The 21,356-nt window shown below is 44.5% G+C and overlaps 1 protein-coding gene across 1 annotated transcript in view; it reads left to right on the forward strand.

Moving 5' to 3' along the window:
- LOC116384195 (plexin-A1-like) overlaps positions 1–21,356 on the forward strand; it is an 85,008-nt gene that overhangs the window by 54,218 nt on the left and 9,434 nt on the right. The window contains exons 13-22 of the mRNA XM_031848663.1: positions 574–741; positions 3,692–3,785; positions 4,869–5,105; positions 6,941–7,084; positions 8,296–8,530; positions 12,580–12,728; positions 14,466–14,722; positions 17,625–17,691; positions 20,251–20,397; positions 20,813–20,972. Of these exons, the coding sequence (XP_031704523.1) occupies positions 574–741; positions 3,692–3,785; positions 4,869–5,105; positions 6,941–7,084; positions 8,296–8,530; positions 12,580–12,728; positions 14,466–14,722; positions 17,625–17,691; positions 20,251–20,397; positions 20,813–20,972 (1,658 nt within the window). The remainder of the gene's footprint in view (positions 1–573; positions 742–3,691; positions 3,786–4,868; positions 5,106–6,940; positions 7,085–8,295; positions 8,531–12,579; positions 12,729–14,465; positions 14,723–17,624; positions 17,692–20,250; positions 20,398–20,812; positions 20,973–21,356) is intronic.

A 21,356-nucleotide genomic window follows, 5' to 3' on the forward strand; every position in this document is an offset into this window, starting at 1 on the left:
CTGTCAGGGGTAGGGGACGGTGGAATGAGCCACTGCAGTGGAGCACAAAGTTTCTGGCAGCGGTACAAAGTTTCCCAGCAGGTCACAGCTGGCTGCCTGTCTGCTACGAAGGGAGTTACATCACACAGAGAGACGACCAGCCTGATCTGCCACTTCAGATCTATCAGCCAGAGAAAGCGCAGGAGGGAAGGACAGAGAGAGAGAGAAAGGGAGAGAGAGCTTTGAAATACATCATTCTGTGATTCAGGCTGATGAAACCACGGCTGGACAGACTGAAAGATGTCAGCCATGTGGATAGGCGACTGTGTCACCACTGTGTGTGTGTGTGTGTGGGTGGGTGTGTGTGTGTGTGTGTGTGTGTTTTCTTTTTTGTCACATCTGATAAATAATGTATGAGTTATTTAAGGGTTATAATAAGGATTCACTTCAGTTTTTATTCTGTGTGTCTGTCGGAGAGTCAGCTCCCAAATACTCAACAGTCCACTTTAAGAGAGGCCATCCGCAACTTTTTTATATAACATCTCTTTTTCTCTTTCTCTCCTGTCCTCCCAACTTCATCTCCTGCCGTTCTAGGCGGAGCAACAAGGAGATAGTGTGCGTGACTCCGGCGGGGCAAACCGCGGGTACCACCCCGGTCATGGTGGACATCAACTCTGCTGAGCTGAGGAACCCAGAGGTCAAGTTCAATTACTCTGACGATCCCACCATCCTCAAGATCGAGCCCGACTGGAGTATCGCCAGGTGAGGATACAATAAGGGCTTTTCCCTCAGCTAGTCCGGTTGCAGCAAAAATTAACCTTTTTGTATGAACGTCAAGGATTGTCTGTGATGCATAGAAGCTTACAGCGATCTCAAAACCCAAGCATGATTGGTTAATTCTCGCTTTTTCCTGCATTGCGCATGTCAACCCTGACAGGAATTGAAGGTGAATAGTTCAGAGGATGGGTTTGCAAACTGGGCAATATCGGCATAAATTGGTGTATTTTTCAAGCTCTGCTGCGCCATGTAGCCAATTCTGTCGGATTTCATGCAAAATGTCATGATTATTATTATTATTATCTATAGTTCACATCAACACAGTTTTTGATTTGCGATTCTGCTTGATGTACTTCTATAGAACAGATACAAATGCATCAATACATTATTAATACCTGGCGGTGGAAGTGCTAACCATTAATGCCTTTTTCCAAGGAGCATAGTCAACTAAACTGAATTATGAACTCTCTGTACAATTTGATAAATGTAATATTCTGCAAGCATAGGCTGGGTCTGAAAGACAAAAACTAAACATTCGTCTCCATTTTCACACTGTTTTTCATTTCAAAAGTAAATCTTTGAGAGCAGGAGCAGCAGTAAAGGAGGCTCCTGAAGCAGTGCACTGCTACAGTTGATGAGTTGCAGCAGAGATGTATCTGTAAATATTACTTGACTTATTGAAATGAGACTACATACCCACGGGAAGACTTCTTGTGCAAACACAAGCTGTGTTGTGGAGGAAAAAATAAAAAATAAAAAAGCTGGGAGCTACCAAGTGCTAATGGGCTGACTTGCATGACCTAGAAACTCTTCTACTCCTCAGCTCAGAAATGAAGCCAGCACACACACACACACTGTTGACTGTCTCATTTACTTCAAAAGTATAATTCCAGGAACATGTTGTGAGTTTTTTTATATATATTTCTTGTTTTGTAATTAGAGCAACTCTATACAGTATATTCCAGGTTTTTATTTAGGAGTATCACCTCTTAGGAGAGCCCACATTAGATTTTTCCACCGGACACATTGTCCATTCAAACAGTCTAACAATCCACTTCTGCATCATCGCAGGTGGTTGAGGTGAAAATGGGAGCCGCGTTTAAAACTCTGCAGGGAGGAAAAAGTCTCTTGTCATGCAAAAGAGGTGTGAAGTCTCATTTGGAATGGCATGAATAAAGTAGTCGAGGGTTGGCAAGGGGAAAGGAGAATGAAAGTGTTGGTTCCAACCTTAGGGGGGGGAAATAACCTCGGCACTCGGCTTGTGTTTGGTGTTTCACTCAGCGCTCCCAGAGGAGGAGGTGCATTGTTCTCCAGGCCAATCACGCTTTTATTTACCGAGCTATTTTGTCACCGCGTCCCCTTTCGTGACCCTTTTGACGGGACGATTTCAAACAGCGCTGAGCCCCCCTCTTCCAAAACACAAATCTGACATGACTCAGACTTGTTTCCCTCCCTTCAGGAAGAGGCTTTTGAGGTGACGACGGACACGCATGGCACTGTGAACATTGCGTGACACACCACTTTGTTTACACAGTGTATAGTACAGTTCACTCAGTACACCATTAAAGTGTACACTGTGTGTGTGTGTGTGTGGAAAGGATTCTTATCTTCTCACAGAACTACTCTGTTGAGTGTTGCTACATATTGATACAAAGCAGATTTTTACTGATCTTGAGCTTCTTGTTCACAGTTTCCTCTACATGTTCACAGCTCTATCTTATTCCGCCAACAAAGGTGTAACTGTATGTAAATCTCCTTTTGTCTGCTCACTTTTCACACCAGACTCTATTCACCACTTCGACATCTGCCAGGCCTGGGACTGGCTTTAGATACCGGCTCCATCTGGCCTTAGAAAAACACAGCCAACCCCCTGGATGTGGATGCTTTGTCTTGTGGGAACTGTGTCCGTGTATCTTTACATTTAAGGATGCTCTCGTTCCATCATGGAATGGATGTTATGTTGGCTGAGTAGATCACAAGTCCTCAGCTGCCACTGCTCAGAGAGAAAAAACGCCAGAGCCTCTGAAATGGTTGCTATTCACGTAGACGAGCTTTCTTCCAAGGCTTTACAGCACTTGAATAATGACACAGAATAAGCTTTTTTTTTTGGTGTATCATTGCCTGTATGAAACCTAGCAATATACCAGCCAGCGTATCATTTGCTGTGTGTGTTCTTTGGTGCCAGTGGTGACTCACAGCCGCACTAGGCTTCAAGCTTCGCCTTACCCTGCTCCAGTTTTTAGGTTGTATGTTAACTTATTTAGCTGCTGTCAGAACACCTCACATCAGATAAAGTTCAGCCTCTCAGGCCAGCAGAGGCTGTCGAGGAGGCATTGTGGGGGGAATAGGACTCTCACCCATATTACCCATGTCTCGGCTGGTCAGCGTCACATAGACCCGAATAGGTCACAGGTGTAAAGGTTACGGAACATGTCAGATCACTGACAGCGGTGCATTCGCCGAGTGAATCTCATGCTTAAAAATACTGCAGTGCAACTTTAATACGCTGTGGAAATATCTCCCCTGGCTTTCAAGAGGTGCGGAGGAGAGGCCAAAAGCTTCGGCTCTCAGGAGTAATGCTACACATTCGCTCATTCTTCCCTCCAGCCTCCATATCGGTTTAAAGCCGCTTTTAACATTCATGCAAGGGCTTTAGCGTTGCTATCATTACCTGAAAATGGGCTCCCGTGAATAAGCAGGCGGAAGGTTGTAGCAGGAGCGAGCATTAATGGTATATCGCTTACTGGAGGGGCCTCTTCGACTGATAGGCTGGCTATGGACTCGGACCCTGCAAGACCGAAAAAGTTCAGCAGGAGGTGCATGGATGTGTGACGCACACAAGTGCACATGGAATTGTTTTAATTTTCCCAAGTACTATTGTATAATTGTGTTTGTCCTGATGTCTTTACAACAAGTGTTGCCATTTCTTTTTTAGTGGAGGAACTATGTTGACCATAACTGGAACCAATCTGGCCACCATCAAGGAGCCCAAAATGAGAGCCAAGTATGGAGCTGCCAAGTCAGAAAATGTAAGTGGTCGGATCCAGGCACCCACACACAGTTTTTATTGACAAAACAAAAAAAAGCAGTGACTTGACTTGGCAAGTGAGATGGAGTGAGACCAATATAGACACACAGGTGTCTCTCTCTCTCCCTCACCCACCGCCTCCGCTGTCTCCCTCTCTGTGGAAAACTCATTTTCAGGCAATGCACACACTCCTGGGACACAGACACGGACGCACACACCTGACCCGTCGGTCAACCAGCCAAGGGCCCATTTTCTGTTTGTTTTTGATGTTGAATTTCCTTTTAGCAGTTTAACCTTTGAAATGTCAACCAGCAATAAAGCGGCTCTGGCAAATCCCCCTCTCTTCACCTAGCACCACGGGGCTTAGCTAACCTTTCTCCCGCTCTTGGCTGAAAGTAAAAATATCCCTTCTGTTTCCTTTGTCAACCTCTCTGCAGTCATTTTTATTCAGCTTGGTTAATGTTTCTGTTGACCTATAAACACAGTTGTGTTCCGTGCCTTTGTGATTTTACACACCTTTTTGTGTGTGTGAGTGTTAATAATGTGACATATAGAACACAATGTAAGGCTATAACACGCTGTGAAACTATTCAAAGATCTCTTTAGCCGTGCTGTGTCATTGTAAACTGCTACTGGCTGACCTCTCCGTTTTTTTCTGTGAGTCATTACAGTCTAATTTGTTCTTCGGTGACTGATTTAAGTGTCAAACCCCACAGGGGATTTCCAGATAATATCAACACTGATTACAACACTGATGTTATTAAGCCAGCCTCTTCCTCATTATGTCATTACGGAGACATTTAATCACTCGTATCGCAAGACCCTGTTTCAGCCGTTATATGCGTTTTTGATTATGTATTGGTTAACACAATCTTTTGAGTTATTATTTAAAAAAGTACTTTGTTTACATTTCTTTCCAATACTGCAAACAGTGTAAACAAGGTTGAAACGTTGTCTGATAAAAAAGGGAAATCACCTTGTCAAACTTATTTCAGCTCTTAAGCATATTCTCTCCCCCGTTCTCGTTCCCTCCTGCCTTTTTTCACTTTTCCTTTTTTCCTGTATGTTCTCTCTCCTTCTCCAGAACTGCACGGTTGTGAACAACACCGTGATGGTGTGTCTGGCGCCCTCTGTGGCCGGATCTGACAAAAGCTTCTCAGAGTCGGGCAGCCGTCCTGATGAGATCGGCTTTGTCATGGACGACGTGCGCTCCGTGCTGGTGGTAAACGAGACTTTCAGCTACCACCCGGACCCCGTGTTCGAACCTCTGAGCCCCTCGGGCATGCTGGAGCTGAAGCCCGGCTCACCACTCATACTCAAGGTAAATTGCCTTGTGCTCTTAGCATTGATCTGTTTTGGCCTTGTCTCTATCTAGCTTTGCTTTACATCCATCACAGCCTTTCTCTTTTTATTCTTCTCTTGACTTTTTTATCTCTCTTTTTTTTTTTTCTTCAGTTTCCACTCTCACGTCTTCTTCCTCTGTCTCTACCTTTCTACATCTTTTCTGTTTTGTGTTGCATTCTGTCTCCTTTCTTGCATCACCTTTCACATTTTATTTCTGATGTCTGTCCTCTCTCCTTTCACAGTAGACCAGGCATGGGTGGGGGGGGAAATGACTCATACGTTTGAGGGAATGATGTCAGGTTGGAGTTTGTGGTGGTTTTCGAAGGTTGCTCTATAAAGGTGTGGGATAAATGTCTTAAAACGCACGAGGACTCCAGGACAAAAGAAGGGTAGCTGAGTGTTAAAGCTCAGTTGACACACTCGTAGAGCAGTAAAAGCAGAGAGCAGCGCACCAGTGATGTTGAGTATTTGTAAGCAACATTAAAAAGCTCAATTTAACAAATTATTTTAGAAAATGCTGCAGCGACCTCCCAGTCAGCATCCAACACAACTGATAACAGGCTGACAGGAATTTGAAAGCGTTTGCTGGAAACATTCCTGTACAGAACGTTGGCTACCTTCTTCCTCTTTCTTTGAGTTTTCTTTCAACACAGCCGTCTGTCAGATGTGCCTCAACCTTGAAAGATGTTATTTCTTCACCTGCTTTCTCCTTTGGGGTTTGGAGACCTTTAAGGAAAAAAAAAAACAGAAGTCTCTTCCATAACGCCTCCTTTAATATCAGGTGCAAAGGAAAGTAATGTTTATAAAGTGGACCCATGCATTGCTATGCCACCTGCTCAGATTTTTATCAGATAACTTCTGAAGGGAGACTTTATAGCCATGTTTACTCTGAGCCATAGAAGCAGTACGCATTTGAATCCACAGCGTGTTTAGAAATGCTTTGCACCACCCACCCCCGCTCTGTCTTTATGTCATTTCACCTCTCCCCGTTGAACTTCAAAGACGCAGGAGCGTGAGAGAAAATTATCATGCAATTTCATGGAAAACGAAAGCCTTTTTTCTCTCTCTGCCAATCAGGGTGGAGTTTTAGAAATGAAGACTCGTGCCTTTCTCCCCTGTAACTTTACATATAATTCCATAATGAAAAGCTCTGATTGCCCCACCGTGCTCCGTGTAAAGAATTGCAATAATAAGCAGCACAGGAATGGCATCCTATTAAGTAATTGCGGAGGAATTAGATGTTCATCGAGATCTTAAAGCAATTATTAGCGCGGTAGCGCAGTTGCACACTCTGCAAAGCACAGTGAGTTAGGATGAGGAGGGGTAGGTAGAGGCAGCAGAGGAGAAGAGATGTATTTATTATACTTCCCAACACATTTTTAAAGTCTTTGGCCTGCATTTATGCTTGTGCCAGGCCTTATCCACCAGATCATGATCAAATGATCAAATTTCTTATTGGCTAAATGTATTTCAAGTTACATTTTTCCCTCAAGAGCAATATCAAAGACTTAGAATGTGCACAGGTTTCTCATATTTTGATGCCTGACCGGTCAGTTCTGTGCAGTGGCACAGTTGCTATGGCTACCTGCAGTTTAAAGTACCTTGCACACTTATAACGCTGTGGCTGAACACCTGGCGGACACTTGCCAGTCAATCAGAAACAAGTATGGGGGATTTTTGGCAGCATAAATCACAGTCAGTGAATCAGTTTCCATTCATTCTCTGTAATTATTATTCTATTTGTGTGGACCACCTGAGACTTAGATCTTATGTAAGTAACCGAAGTTTGTGTGTGTGTGTGTCTGTTTCCAGGGCCGTAACCTAATTCCCGCAGCCCCAGGAAACGCTAAGCTGAACTACACGGTGCTGATCGGGGAGACGCCCTGCGTTCTCACCCTGTCTGAGAGCCAGCTGCTGTGTGAATGGCCCAACCTGACCGGAGAACACAAAGTCACTGTGAGTAAAACTTTCATATTTGTTTACATTACTGAATGTCCTCCCATCATGTGAGTGTGTTTCTTTATTAAGTTAACTTGATATGTCACGCATGGGGCAGAGCATGGGGCCATCCAGGGCAAAGTGTTTGGATTCAAACCTGAAAATGAGCATCATCCATCTCCCAGGTTCAATTTTACTTTCTTAAGTACCTGTTATTTCGTCATCCCACTTGATTTCTCTCCTTGCCACCTCTGGAGCATCTGTCTTTCACATTTCTTTCAGCCGCTCGGCCCATCTTCTTCTTCCATAGCTCCTGTTCTCAGTGCTGTTTCCGCTGTGCTATTCATCCCCCCTCTTTATGTCAATCCACTTCCTGCCTTTTTTATTCATTCAACTCATTCTTTCCTCCCCATCCATCAGACCTAAATCTCTTTAATTACTCTAGATTTCTCTTCCCCATTCATATAGCTGCAAGCACACAAACACACACACACATCCTGTCTCTTACACCGTTGGCACTGTTTGTGACTGTATTTACATCTTAGAAGCTTTTGATCGGTCTCTTTTGGCTGGCATCCACCTTGGGATTTGAACAGTATTGATATTCAATAGAGACCAAAAAATGGCTCGTGGGCGTGAGAGGTCTGTGTCTATTTTTACTCTCCATTTGGTATTTCATAGATGTAAGCCAGTTGAAGATGGAATAAAAGAAGAAGAAAAAATAGATGGGGGGGGGGACCATATCCCAACGGTTTTTTCTCATTCATGTGTTCTGCAAACCAGAACTGTTTTGATGTGATATGGCTGAAAGTCAGATGGGTGTGTGACTGTGTGTACTTGTATCACTGGATCCAAAGACGGCCCGGGGGCACAGATGTTGCCTCCCCCAACCCAGATATAAAGGGTTTTGAGGAGTTTTGGCCTGCACTTGGCTCAACACGACACAGCTTGGTTTGTCAGTATAAATGCAATATGGGATTTAGCACTGTGGCACCTTGCAGCATTTTTTTTCATCACTATTGGATTTAAAGTAGTTGTGGCCAGATGTGGGCCTGTAGGATTTGTAAGACTTTCACATCTAATGTATTTTCTATTTCATGTAACTCTGAATGAAAATGATTTACAGCTTCAGCTTGGAACCCTGCCAAATACTGCTGCAAACAGACCCACTTTTTATTTTAATGTAGTTTCAAGATAATATAACTTTCCTGTGTGTGTTCATCTACTAGGTGCGTGTTGGAGGCTTTGAATACTCACCGGGGACCTTGCAGATCTACTCGGACAGCCTGCTCACTCTGCCTGCCATCATTGGTATCGGAGGAGGTGGCGGCTTACTCTTGCTGGTTATCATTGTGGTGCTGATTGCTTATAAGAGGAAGTCGCGGGACGCCGACCGCACCCTCAAACGGCTGCAACTGCAGATGGACAACCTAGAGTCCAGGGTGGCCCTTGAGTGCAAGGAAGGTGAGTTTTGACAAAACGTGGTCATAAGAGAGGCGTGACGCTGACCGCTCAAACTTCACAAGTTGCTTCTGTAGTGCTTGTGTTCTCCTAGTTCCTTTTCATATTTCTCACTTCTTGGTTCTCTTCATCTTTTTACCCAAATAACTCCCATGTCCCCAAATAACTTTCTGTAAATTGCTGCAGTTTGCCTCAAACGCTCCACTACTCCCATTCAATAGTCCTATCCATTTCTCTCCCTGCTTTCTCTTTCACTCTATTTCTCCCAGCCTCTCGCTGCCAACTGTCCCCCTGCTGTTAGGTGGCAGCAGTGTGTGTGTGTGCCTGTGTGTGTGGGTGTTGGTGTGTTTCCAGAGGAGTACTTTGATCTGAGCCAGCCACCAGATGTTGGCTCTCCACCCCATGAGAGAGCTGCCTGGCTGGCCTCACTACCATCCACACTGAGAGAGGGAGAGGGAGATGGAGGTTAGATAGATACAGGGCACAGAGGTGGGAAAGTGAGGTATGGTAAGGGGGGAGGGGTTTGGCAACGACTGAAGCAGGGGCAGAGAGACTTACACACCAGTACATTAGCATATATCTATTTGGCAGTAAACAGCATGGATCCATTGAGAGCCTACTGATGCCGTTACTGGTTTGTCTGGCAAGAGAGAGAGAAGCAGATGGGGAGAAAGAGAGAAGGAGAATACTGATAACTATGATCATCAGACTACATTTGTATAAGAGTTCACTTCACTTGTTGCACTGCTTTAGTAAACCTCAAATATAACAATGTCAATTGATTGTAGTTACTTGTAGGGGTGATCAAGGTGTTTACTGCGAAGCACTAACATGTAGAAAAATAGAAATATTACCTCAGACCCAATATCGACAGATATCAGTATTCTTAAAACAATAAATATCGGGGAAAGATACAAAAAGAATGGCCAAGTTATTGCAATAGTGACCAACATATCTTGACTCCCCTAGTATGGGTCAAGCATCACAAAGGCCAGAAACTGAAGAGAAGCTGTCGGCCAATCAGAGCTTTGCAGGCATGATTAAAAATAGCGACATCATCTTACTCCATAGCTTGTTAGCTACCTAGCGACATCCATGAAAAAGGCATGACACAGATGTACAGGTTGTTGTTTATCAATTTAAAGAAAATAAACAAGTCTCTACTACGTCACATACTAACGATGGGTTAGGGCAACACGGAATCAATTCCAACAGAAAATTGGCTGACAATGAACACAATTTCAGGCTGAATGAATGAAGAAAAGTGAACGGCAAAGTCCGATTATCAGGCAATGGGAAACGCCCACATCTTTCAAATTCCCCGCCCCAGAATGTTTTTAACTGTGCCAGTCAACTGCTCAGGGGATGACTTTGTGTGTGTGTGTGTGTGTGTGTGTGTGTGTGTGTGTGTGTGTGTGTGTGCGTGTGCGTGCGTGTGTGTGTGCGTGCGTGCGCGTCTGTGTGCACTCAACTCTTTAGGCCCTGCTCTTTTTTTTTTTTTTTTTTTTTACTTCTCGCAATCACACACATGCATATAAACTCACACAGTGGGTCAAACAATGATTGGCTGGGGTGTGTGGCGGTGAGTCCAGGTGCCCTGACCCTGTCTGTCCCCCACTGTCACCACTGTCTGGAAGACAACAACAGGATGGATGGAAGGAGAGGGACGGAGCGAGGGAGATAAATAAGGCAGAGAACTTGTGAGAGGAGAAAGGGAGGAGAGGTGGGCACTTAAGAAGGATGGATCGGAAGATTAGGAGAGAGGGGAAAACAAAAGGCGAAGCAGAAAGTACTGAAGAATAAGAATTTTAAAAAGGAGAGCGAGAGAGAGAAGGAAGTTGATATGAGGATAGCGGGCGATAATGCTGGAATAATACTAATACTAATAGAATACTAATATTTCGGTGCAGAAGGAGATGGGTGCAAAAGTAAGAGGACAACATGGAGTAATAAGAAGGGAAGTGATTAGAATATGTGGGGGAAAAGATTAATGAGGTGGAGTGAACAGCAAACAGAAATTGAACAGATAAGTACAAATATTGAATATATATATATATATATATATATATATACAGTAGATGAAAGAAGTGAAGAGAAGATATGCATCAGGGTAGAGAAAAGAGAGGCTGATGAGAGATGCAGAGAGAGATGGATGGCATGAGTGAGCCAAACTAACAGAAAGATGGAGGGATGTAGCAGAGGAGAGGCAACCATCGGGGGGAGAGAGGTGACCTCTAAGATGTCACTTTGAAGGGAAGAAAGAGGGAGAAAAAGAGAGATAGGAAGAGAGGGATAGGGTGACACAAGCCATCTGTTAGTCTGGGCTTTGGTTCATTATTTGTTTGGGTTGTGTATCCATGTGTTGGTGTATTTTGGGTGACACTATAGGGCACACACACAGTCGAGGTAATGGAAGCGTAAAGCTGTATATTTCCTCCTCAAGGGAGTTTTGTATGTATAAAATGGAATCAAGACAGTACAGCAAAAAATATATGCACTATTGTATGGGAAGTGAGTGAGAGAATGGATTTGATCCCATTTGTTCCCTCTAGATGTGGCTTGTGAAGCCACTGGAGTATACAGAACGGGGTCAGAACACACACTCGTAGGGAATGGAAAATGTGTAAAAACACTGACACATGCACTCACATTAATCATCTGGGCACTATGTGTTCAGCTGTGGGGCAAGACAGGAAAAAGTGTGTGTGTGTGTGTGGCTGCTGTAGTACAAGCGTGTGTGGTGGCAGCGTGTTATGTGTGTGTACTCACAGGCTCATGTTCCTGTTCCTGTGTGCACTTCCATCCTGAACTCCCCTCCAGCCACTGAGACTCATAACACTTTCCTCTCTCTCCTCTTTCCCTCCATCTTTCTCTCTGCTCTCAGCATTGAGCGATCACATAATGCTGCTTGTCACAGCTACTCCTCCACACGCCTCGGCCTTTTCCTCACTCTCACCTGTGTTGCCTTTTTTCTACTTTAAAATATTCTGTTTCAGGAAATCATATTGATTGAGGCATGAATAGTAAAAGTCAAGATCAAGACTGGCTCTAGAGTTTATTTCAACTTTTGCATGTGTTGTAATTTTTATTATCTGCACCACAGCTTTTCCATTCTTCTCTTTTTTGTATCCTTTTAAAGGGACAGTTCGGGTGTTTTGAAGTGGGGTTGTATGAGGTACTTATCCATAGTGAGTGTATTGAACAGGTACCTGCAGGCGAGTCTTTTAGCTCTGCCATTTTATTAGCACTCGCCATGGTGTGACTGACTCACACGCCAATCCGCTTGCTGTGTAAACCTCAACACCTGTTGCTAACAGTGTACGGATAAAGGCACCAATCTTGACCGTTAGCGGTTAAGGATCGGTTAACAAGGCTATTGATCAGAAGAAAAAAACAAATGCCAACATCGCTAAGAGCAAAGCAATGTGCCGCTGTGGACGGGAGCAGCAGCAAAACATATGTAAGCCACCAAAAATTGAATTTAATGTAAATTTAAATACAATTTAAAACACCCAAATTATCCCTTTAACGTTTGAAGTCTGAACTTCCAATTATTTGGGAAGAAAAACATAATAATCATTACTAGAGAACACAATTTAGAAATTGGAGAATTAGTGATAAATCCCAACTTTCACCTCCTAAATAAATGCTTTTTTGCTAATCACCTTGATGGTGTTTCAATCTACGGTCTTTCCAAACATACCTATTTCCCAAGAAATCCCTTTTCTGCACATGAAGAGATGCATTTTGCACGTATAGAAGCAGTGGTTTGTTTGGGATAAATAGGTACCAGAGCAAGTAAAGCAGGCCTCAGTCACTAAGTGTCTTTACTTTGTGTTTTGTGTTGGGACTCTGCTGACAGAAAGCTAAATGTAAAATGGAAGATTGATTATAAGTTGTCATCAAAATCAGGCTGTCAGTGTTGAAGACAAAAAAATCCTGTTTAGTCCGGTAAATATCCGGTAAAGTCTGTATTCAATCTTTATGTCACCTGAAACAAAACTGAAACTTAGAGTAAGACAACGTTCATGACATATTTCTATTTTGCGCAGCCTTTGCGGAGCTGCAGACCGACATCCATGAACTCACTCAGGAGCTGGACGGAGCAGGAATCCCCTTTCTGGACTACCGCACCTACGCCATGAGAGTCCTGTTTCCTGGGATTGAGGACCATCCTGTACTTAAGGAGATGGAGGTACGGGTCAGTAGAGAGCAATTCACTCACATTCCCCCCCCACCTCCCCCCACACACACACACATACACACACACAAACACACGCACACACTGAGTGAATGAAAGTAGTTCCGAATGTCTGTTTGTATATGTCATTAGAAAAAAAAAAAAAAAAAAAAAGGAAATGTTAAGCAATGACTTTGGTGCATAGTGGAAATATAAAAAGAGCCAAATTCATCAATCTGGAGTGTGATTAAAATTTTGGGAGAACAATATGCCTTTAAGTCTAGTGGAGACTTTTGTTTTGATCTGAAAGTCTGCTCTGTCTGTGCCATGGGTTGCTCAGTATAGGGTTGAGAGGAGTAACATTGGACATTAAAGAGCTCAAAAAAATAAATACAATACAAATTAGGTATTTTAGAGACTTGATTTGGTAAGGTAAGAATCTCCATTATATCAGAGGTGAACTATCTGAATGTGTCCACCAAACGTCTTTCATCTTAAGCAGTTCCGTAGTCGAGGGGTCGAGGCAGAAGTGGCTTCAAGGCACAACTATATATAGTACCAAAAAATTAACTTTGATGGGAGAAACTCTCAGGGCAAGCTCGAATGTCACGTAATGCAGTGAAGGCACCGATCTTCTTCGGGGAGTGAGCAAAGTCCGAGCTCCACTAAGACTTGGTAAAAGTGCTAGATTGCCTCTACAGGATCAAACCTGTTTGAGGCTTCTGAAGAAGCAATGTTTACACGTTCAATAAAATCCTCTCCCCTCCACAACTGCTCCTTTTTCAAGAGGGAACACTATCACTCGCATAAAGCCAGGCTGTGTGGACGCTGTAACGCAGCATGCACAACTACCTCCATCATTTCTCTGTATACATTAGACTCTCACACATACATCACAAGGAAACGCACACTAGCGCTCCGCTGACATGCATGTATGGTGGCGGCTGCAGGGAGGGGGGGCTTTGAGACATGCAGTATCTGCTCGTGCTATCAACTGTATTCCAAAGGGATAGTGTAGCGCGACATTGGATTTTCATTTGTATGGCCCAGGCAATCACAGGCCACAGTAGTGCGCTAGCAAGCAGATCAATTTCTTATTACAGCATGAAGCTCACATTCTCACTTCAAGCCTCTGTTTCTCTCCCTCAGAGGGGGAGACCTGGCCCTTACTTTGAGAGAAGATGAGAATCGGTGGAGAGGGGGGGGCTGCGAGGGATGGGGGGAGGTAAAGAGAACTGGTAATTGGGGAGAGCATTGGGACAATAATAGGTAGAAAGTGCAAAGCCTAAAAGCCTTGTTTTATGGATGCAACTGTAAGCTGATGTTCCCTGTTTGTAGATACATGTGTTGTGAGTGTATAGGCATGTGTGCACATGTGGCCCTTTTACCAATACACCCTTCATCTAATATTCCTCCTTCTCACTCATACTCAACTATAACTCACATCTTCCTCTTCATCCTGATCTCAACCTTTTTATACGCCCACTCTTTTCTCTACCTCCCTCCCACTAATATTCTGCCCTTTTTCCTTTCTTGTACCTTTTGTCTAATGCCTCCTTCCTTTCACTTCTCTTTCTATCTTCCCTTCTTCTAACTTTCCATCCCTCTCTTGCACTACATTCCCTCCTCCTTTCCAACTTTATCCCCCTTACCTTTCTGCTTCCTTAATCTACTTTCACTCCCTTCCTCCACTCTTCCATCCCTCTCCTCCTCTCTTCACACTCCTCCCCACCATCACCTCTGTGCCCTCCTCTCCAGGTCCCCGCTAACACGGAGAAGGCCCTGACATTGTTCGGCCAGCTGCTGACCAAAAAGCACTTCCTGCTGACCTTCATCCGCACCTTGGAAGCACAGCGGTCCTTTTCCATGCGAGACCGGGGCAACGTGGCCTCCCTCATCATGACGGCGCTGCAGGGGGAGATGGAGTACGCCACGGGCGTCCTCAAACAGCTCCTGTCTGACCTCATCGACAAAAACCTGGAGAGCAAGAACCACCCGAAGCTTTTACTCAGGAGGTACGAAAACAGGGAGGGAGACAGAGGGGTTGAAACTGGCTCGGACAAAAACATGTCACACAATGCACGGCTAGTTTCCCCACTGGGGGTTCAGGTTTGAGGTTACGTCCCTTTTGTTTATCATACTTCTCATCGGTTTAGGGCGTCCTTGAGAGGAAGGCCCCCCACTGAAAGTGAGCACCTTGAGTATTCAGCCTTCAAAAAACAAAAACAAAAAACTTCATTCTTGTTCCCTATTTTATGTGTCTTCATGTTGCCATGGCAGTTGTAATGCGCATGCAAACCCAAGCAGATAGTTATACTCATTATGGTGCTAAAAGAGGAGGAGAAATTATGCCAAAATGATAGAAAATAGAAGATGATGCTCTGTGAGAATGTCAAGTACTTTGTTTTTTCTTGTACAGCTGACGTTATGGAGCAGGGAGGCAGGGGACTGGGACTGTAGCTTTTAGAGGCCTATGTGACGTTACCTCGTCTCTATCTCTCAACCTTGTCCCTGTCAGAGAGGATTACACCCCTGAGCACACACACACTCCCAGTGGAGCTGCAGTCACACACTTCTCGATCGTCTCTCACCCCCACACTGTTGGAAAGGTAGAGAGGGGAAAGGTACGAGGCATGGAGGGGATGTAAAGGGGGAACAAAAGGAGGATTTACAAGGGAGAGTGTGAGGGATAGAGAGTGAATGGATCAGTAAAAATGGGAAATGAGCAGCAGTGGAAGGAAAGAATATGACGTGAAAGAGAAAAAGGCAACGAGGCAAAGGTGGATGGAGCAGAGGGATGGAGAGACATGGTGATTGACAGAAAGAGAGGGCCAAATGTCTTCAGGGACACTTGGGCTGAAGGCAAATTGATGGAAGGAAAAACATGGGGGGGGGGGAATAGAAAGGATGTAGGAAGATGTAATATGGTGAGAGAGTAGATAGGCAAAGGGAGACAGACAGACAGGAAAAGATACACGTATTTAAGGAAAGACACAATTAGAGAAAGGGCCTGTCTCCAAATAAATTGGAATTAGACATTAAATGATAAAAAAAAAAGTTACATTTTTTTTTCTCTCCTTTTCCTCTGAGAGATATTTAATTAAAAATCTAATCAAATAAATGACTCTCAGCCAGTGTGTCTGTGTGAAGCCTTTTCCAATCCCCTCTTGGGGCGTACGGTTACAACACGCTGTCCCTGCTAACTACACTAGCCTCGGGAGCTGGCGTTAATAAGCTCGGCAATTATTACACATAGTTCACCCTGGTTTGGTCTTTTTCCTGCAAAAGATAGACTTTAGAACATTTTCATTTTTAGACATGTACACAGCAAAGCAAAATACTTAATAATCTGCTCCCATGTGAGTTCTCATCCCCTATGGAAAAATTACACTCTGGGTGCATTTGGTGTGATTGGCACATTATTGGCTCACACTTAGTGTCTTTGGCCAGGAAAGCTACAGCAACCCTTTTTGTAGTGCATGGTTAAAATCTTTCTAACGACGGGTGCAGTGACATGGTTTCCCTGAATGAGATGATGTTACAATTCGCCCACTATCATGTCCTGACATGGCCAAAAGCGTGTTCTGTCCAGGTGTATTCGCCTCCATCGTCCTCCATCCCTCTGTTCCCAGTTGCCTCATCCTTGATCCGCTATATTTTGCTGACAGCCATGAAAAAAGCAAACTGCTCCACATACATCAAACAAAAGTCAAACAGGGAGGCATGCGGAAGCGTAGGAGTTCACGTCTCGTTACTGCTACAGGCCCTCGCTGGTTTCACCTGCACATTGGCCTAGTTTCCTGTGTTTCCCTTTATCTCCTTACTACTACACGCCTGTCATGAAAAAACAGAATTTCTGTGCAAAGTTGATAAGAAAATATATTCTATGCTGTCATTTGTCAACAGAATATGCCTTTCTTCACCTCTTTGCACATGGTGCCTCGCTAATGACACAAAGACTAATGTTTACAAGAAGTGAGGGAATGTGGCCCAGTTAGACAACCCAGTAACCCAGCAGAAGGCTCCCTTGTACACCCCCCATTTATCTAGGAGGGAAAAAAAAGGGCTGGATAATTAAGCAGTCTTCCTGTTTCTTCCTAATGTGAAAAGGAAGGATGGTGGAAAGCGAGGAGGTAAATCTGAGGACGATGACGGAGTGGGAGAAATAATCACTCCCCCCCCCCCCCCCATCACATACCGTTAGTGCCGGTCTCCCTTTCAGCTGTTTAACAAATTAGGCGCAATAAGTCCGTTAATTACAATGCCTTTTAATAGCTCTGTTTTCATTTGCTGGTTGTTCACGTGTCTTCTCAAGAGCGTGCACGTGCAGGGGTTCCCCTCATTACACGGCAGGTTTGTGATTAACGAGAGAAGTTAGTGAATTATACAAATTGCTGTATTTCTAATGAAGACGAGTGGGTGTGCTTGAAGGGGGGGAAAATGTGTGCGTGTGTGTGTGTGTGTGGGGGGGGGTTGGTTCGAAACAATGACAGAAATGAAGGTGTTGGTTTTTGCCAAGATTTGTTTGCATGTGATGATGGGGGGAGTGAAGGAGAGCAAGGGAAAGGGCTCGGTTGTTTGAAGGCGAACCGCACGACGATGATAATGCTGCGTGTTCTCTTTGATGTGCGAGCGTGTCTTAAACACCTTTTCCCCCTATGATGAAAGTGTTGGTTTATGCACAGAGATTGTAGCCGGGGAGGGGGGCTTGAAACGGGGAGGGGCGGGTTAGGATGACTCCAAAAACCTCCCAGGGTCTTGTGCCGAGGTTTATGTGCTGCTTGAAAAAGGTCTTTCTCCCTCTCACTCTTCATTTCCATCCTTTAACTGTCACTCTCTAATTTTTCTTTTTCTGTTATTTCTCTCTCACCCTTCACCACCTCCTTTCTCTTCCCCTGCCCTTCACCGCTTTCCCAGGACGGAGTCAGTCGCTGAAAAGATGCTCACCAACTGGTTCACCTTCCTGCTTTACAAGTTCCTCAAGGTAAAATTGTCTGTCACACACATATGCACATAGACACACACAACTTTTGAAGCAATACTAAAAACTGCTGCAGTTTGAGAATAGAGAAATGCCTCTCTAACATACACATTCACAGCTGCAGCATTAGATAAGGCAGAGGCAGCAGGCTTACCTATCCCTTACCTCTGCCTTTCATGTGGTAAATTCTCCTTTCTCAGAATTGAGGAAACTGTAGTCTGAGGCGCTGTTCAGACACAGCTGGTCATGTTGTTGTGATCTCCGTAGCCCGTTGCAATAACCTGTCCTCTCTTTGTGGCCCTCACTGGAATTCTTTTACAGCCAGGAAAGTGTGTGTGTATGCATGCCTGCGTGTTTGTATCTCCCTTTAGTGCTTTGGGGCTTAGCATAAGAGGAAAGCAGAGATCTTACACAAATGCATTCTCTCATTTCTCTGTCTGCCTGTCTCTCCGTCTGTATGTTTTCTTTCTCTTTTTGAATTGTTCTCCCTCTGATATGGAATCAGAGAGTCTTATTGAGGCTTAAACTGTGCTAAATTCTTGTTTCCAAACACACATTCTCTACATTCAAACATTGCTGCAGCTAATCAGTTAGCAGCGGGGCCTTAAACCCCTCGCCAGAACAGCCATTCTGTAGGACAGTGAACCAGCCAAGCCCCCGGGGGTCCCAGTTAAACATCTGTGTGTGAGTGTGTCCCTTTTGGGTGTGCATGAATGTGTGTGTTTTGGCTCAGGACTTGACAGCCAGAGTTGGGTTCAGAGACAGGGGAGTGGGTTAAAGCTGCTAGGGAAGTTCAGATGAGACAAAAACAACGGAGGGAGGACAGGAAAAGGTGAAAGGATGTAGAAACGGTCAGAAGAGGTTGTGGATGGTTGAGAGGAAGTGTTGGGGATGTGAAAAAATGTTTTTAAATGAAAAACATGGATGAAGAGTGCAAGAGAGGGACATGGAGGGATTGGAAAGAAATGAGTGCTGAAGCTAAAGATTTGCTGTAGCTACTAGCAGCGACCTGGCTTTTATCTAACCTCTGCATTTCAGTGCCTCTCTTTCTCCTGACTTTTTCGGGGTCATATAAGAGAAAGGCCTGGAACAATTTTAAAGATTCAGCCAGGTGTGAATAGAGATGGGTAAAGGTCAGGTAGAAGGGAGGAAAAAGAAGACTCTTTTACCAAGCAAAGAGAACAGGAATAAGAAAAATGCTTTTATCCATTTCCCTATTTCACTTATCTACCTGTGCACTGACTTGTTTGAGAGAGTGGGATGGTCGCACAGTCACTCTCTTCCTGCAACCAGAAGTTCTGAGCTGCTTGAGGTAAAATTGCAGATGGCTGTGTTAAGATGCTCTATGGCAATGTCATCCTTTATAATCTAATTCAATTAATAGAAAGGATGCGTCATAATAGTTGGAACAGGTTGCTGAAGGGAAAAGGGCAGGACAGCAGAACTAAACGCACATCTGGTATGACGCTTTGATAAACATGGAACATCGGGAGACAGAGGGGCGGAGCTGGTTTCTATGCTGTTGGACAGAGAGGATGTCAGCCAGGGTGCGGTGTGCTCTCCATAGGAAGCAGTCGGTGCTAGATTTTCCCACAGAGTTCATCTGACAGCTCACCGAGATGACTGACGTGTTGATGCATGAACATGCCCAGCTGAAGGGCAGAGGGCAGGATACACTTCCTCTGTCTCAAAGCACAAAGCGGCATTTCGAAGCTTTAAAGGACAGTTTGAAAATGTGAATCATTGGTTAAACAGCACTCATGTGAGTACGATTAAAATGTTGAGCAAGGGGAACGGCGTTACCACAGTTTTGCACTCGGTGGCTCACTGCTTACCGAAGTCTTGGACAGAGCGGAGCGGAGGGGTATTCAGTCCGATGCAATCAGCAACCGCACCGCTGTATGCCACCAAATCCTACACACTGTCCCTTTAAAAGAGGAACTGAGGAGTTGTACAAACAGGCAGTGCTTAGTTGGCAGACCAGCTGAACGACTGAGTGAATGTGAAAAGCGAGGGAAAGAGAGACGGGGGCCCAACATCCCAGAGCTCGTTGCCTGGTTGACACGTCTCACACACCAAAGTGCTTCTCCAAGCGTTTTTCACCCCTCAGTCGTTAACCTTCTATTAACTCCTCAATCAATTGCCACTCATTCACACTCACAGTCTCTATGATTCCTCTCCTTCTTACTCACGCACGCACACACACACACACACACAAACAGCGATTTACAAAGGGTGTTTTTCCCCAAAGAAGAGACACTGGGGAGAGGCTGGAGTGTGTGTATGTGAGAGAGAAAAAAATTGTGTGTGTTTCTGTCAGTTTTCAGCTCGCTATTAGCCAACACAGGCCATGGCCTCGTCCTTTACTGCTCTGCCTGTGGTTGGCTTAAAGACGATTAGAAATATAATTGGAGTTGCTCAGCAAAGCTATGCACTTTTTTGCAGTTGTGCACTTCTTCGTAGGTTGTATTCATTGTACGCATTTTAACAATCTGTCTTTCTCTCCAATTACTTCTTTTGGAATTTTTCCTCTAACCCTTCACTCTCGTTTCCTGTTTGCAGGAGTGTGCTGGTGAGCCTCTCTTCATGCTGTACTGCGCCATGAAGCAGCAAATGGAAAAGGGACCAATAGACTCAATCACAGGAGAGGCCCGCTACTCCCTCAGCGAGGACAAACTCATCAGGCAGCAGATTGACTACAAGACTTTGGTCAGTATGCTTGCAAGTGTAGACAAACAGTTGGACAACACATTTGGTGTCATAGGATAAAACAGATGCACACATACCTTTTGATACAGTACATTGACATGGATTTCTTTTTCTTGTCGCCAGTATTCTTGGAAAGCCGTACTTGCTAAATCAGGGACCATTTTGCAGTTGTTGGCAACATTGAGAATCTGCAACTCCACAAAGGGGAAAACTAATAGAACCTCTAATTCTGATGAAACACTCTTTTAATAGTAATAAAGAGCTGCATGTGCACTGTTGCCGCGGTTGAATATTGATTCTGAATTGCTGTATTAACTCACCGCATGGTAATGCTTCCACTCGCTCCCAGTCTGTACTGACTTCTTGGGCTAAATGTGACCTGTGCATTTTCCCCTCTGACCCCCTGCCTCTGTAGACGCTACACTGTGTGAACCCAGAGAATGAAAACGCTGCGGAGGTGACCGTTAAGAGCCTGAACTGTGACACAGTGACGCAGGTGAAGGAGAAGCTGCTCGACGCTGTGTACAAGGGCACACCGTACTCCCAGAGACCAAAGGCCTCCGATATGGACCTGGGTAAGGAGAAGGAAACCTGTCGCACACACACACACACACACACCAAGTATACACTCCGAGCACAGGTGCACTACCACAGGGGGTAAAGAGGGAATCGTTTCAAGGGCTCTCTGAGACAGCCGGGGGACCTCTAAAGAAGAGAAGTGATTTTGTACTAAAATAAATCTCAAGTGAGGCTAAAAGTTAATTTCTACTCTGCATCCTTTGTCACAGCAACTTATCTTTTTGTTGGGAGGAGGGAATTCTTGTTAAGTGTATCGTTGCAATTCATGTCCCATTTCGCTCCGTATTTCCTCATGTTAAACAAACATACACAACCTTACCCGTATCTCCTTTTTGTGTGTGTGTGTGTGTGTGTGTGTGTGTGTGTGTGTGTGTGTGTGT

This window comes from Anarrhichthys ocellatus, unplaced genomic scaffold (assembly GCF_004355925.1).
Source record: "Anarrhichthys ocellatus isolate YVR2014 unplaced genomic scaffold, GSC_Weel_1.0 scaffold1, whole genome shotgun sequence".
Lineage (NCBI taxonomy): Eukaryota > Metazoa > Chordata > Actinopteri > Perciformes > Anarhichadidae > Anarrhichthys > Anarrhichthys ocellatus.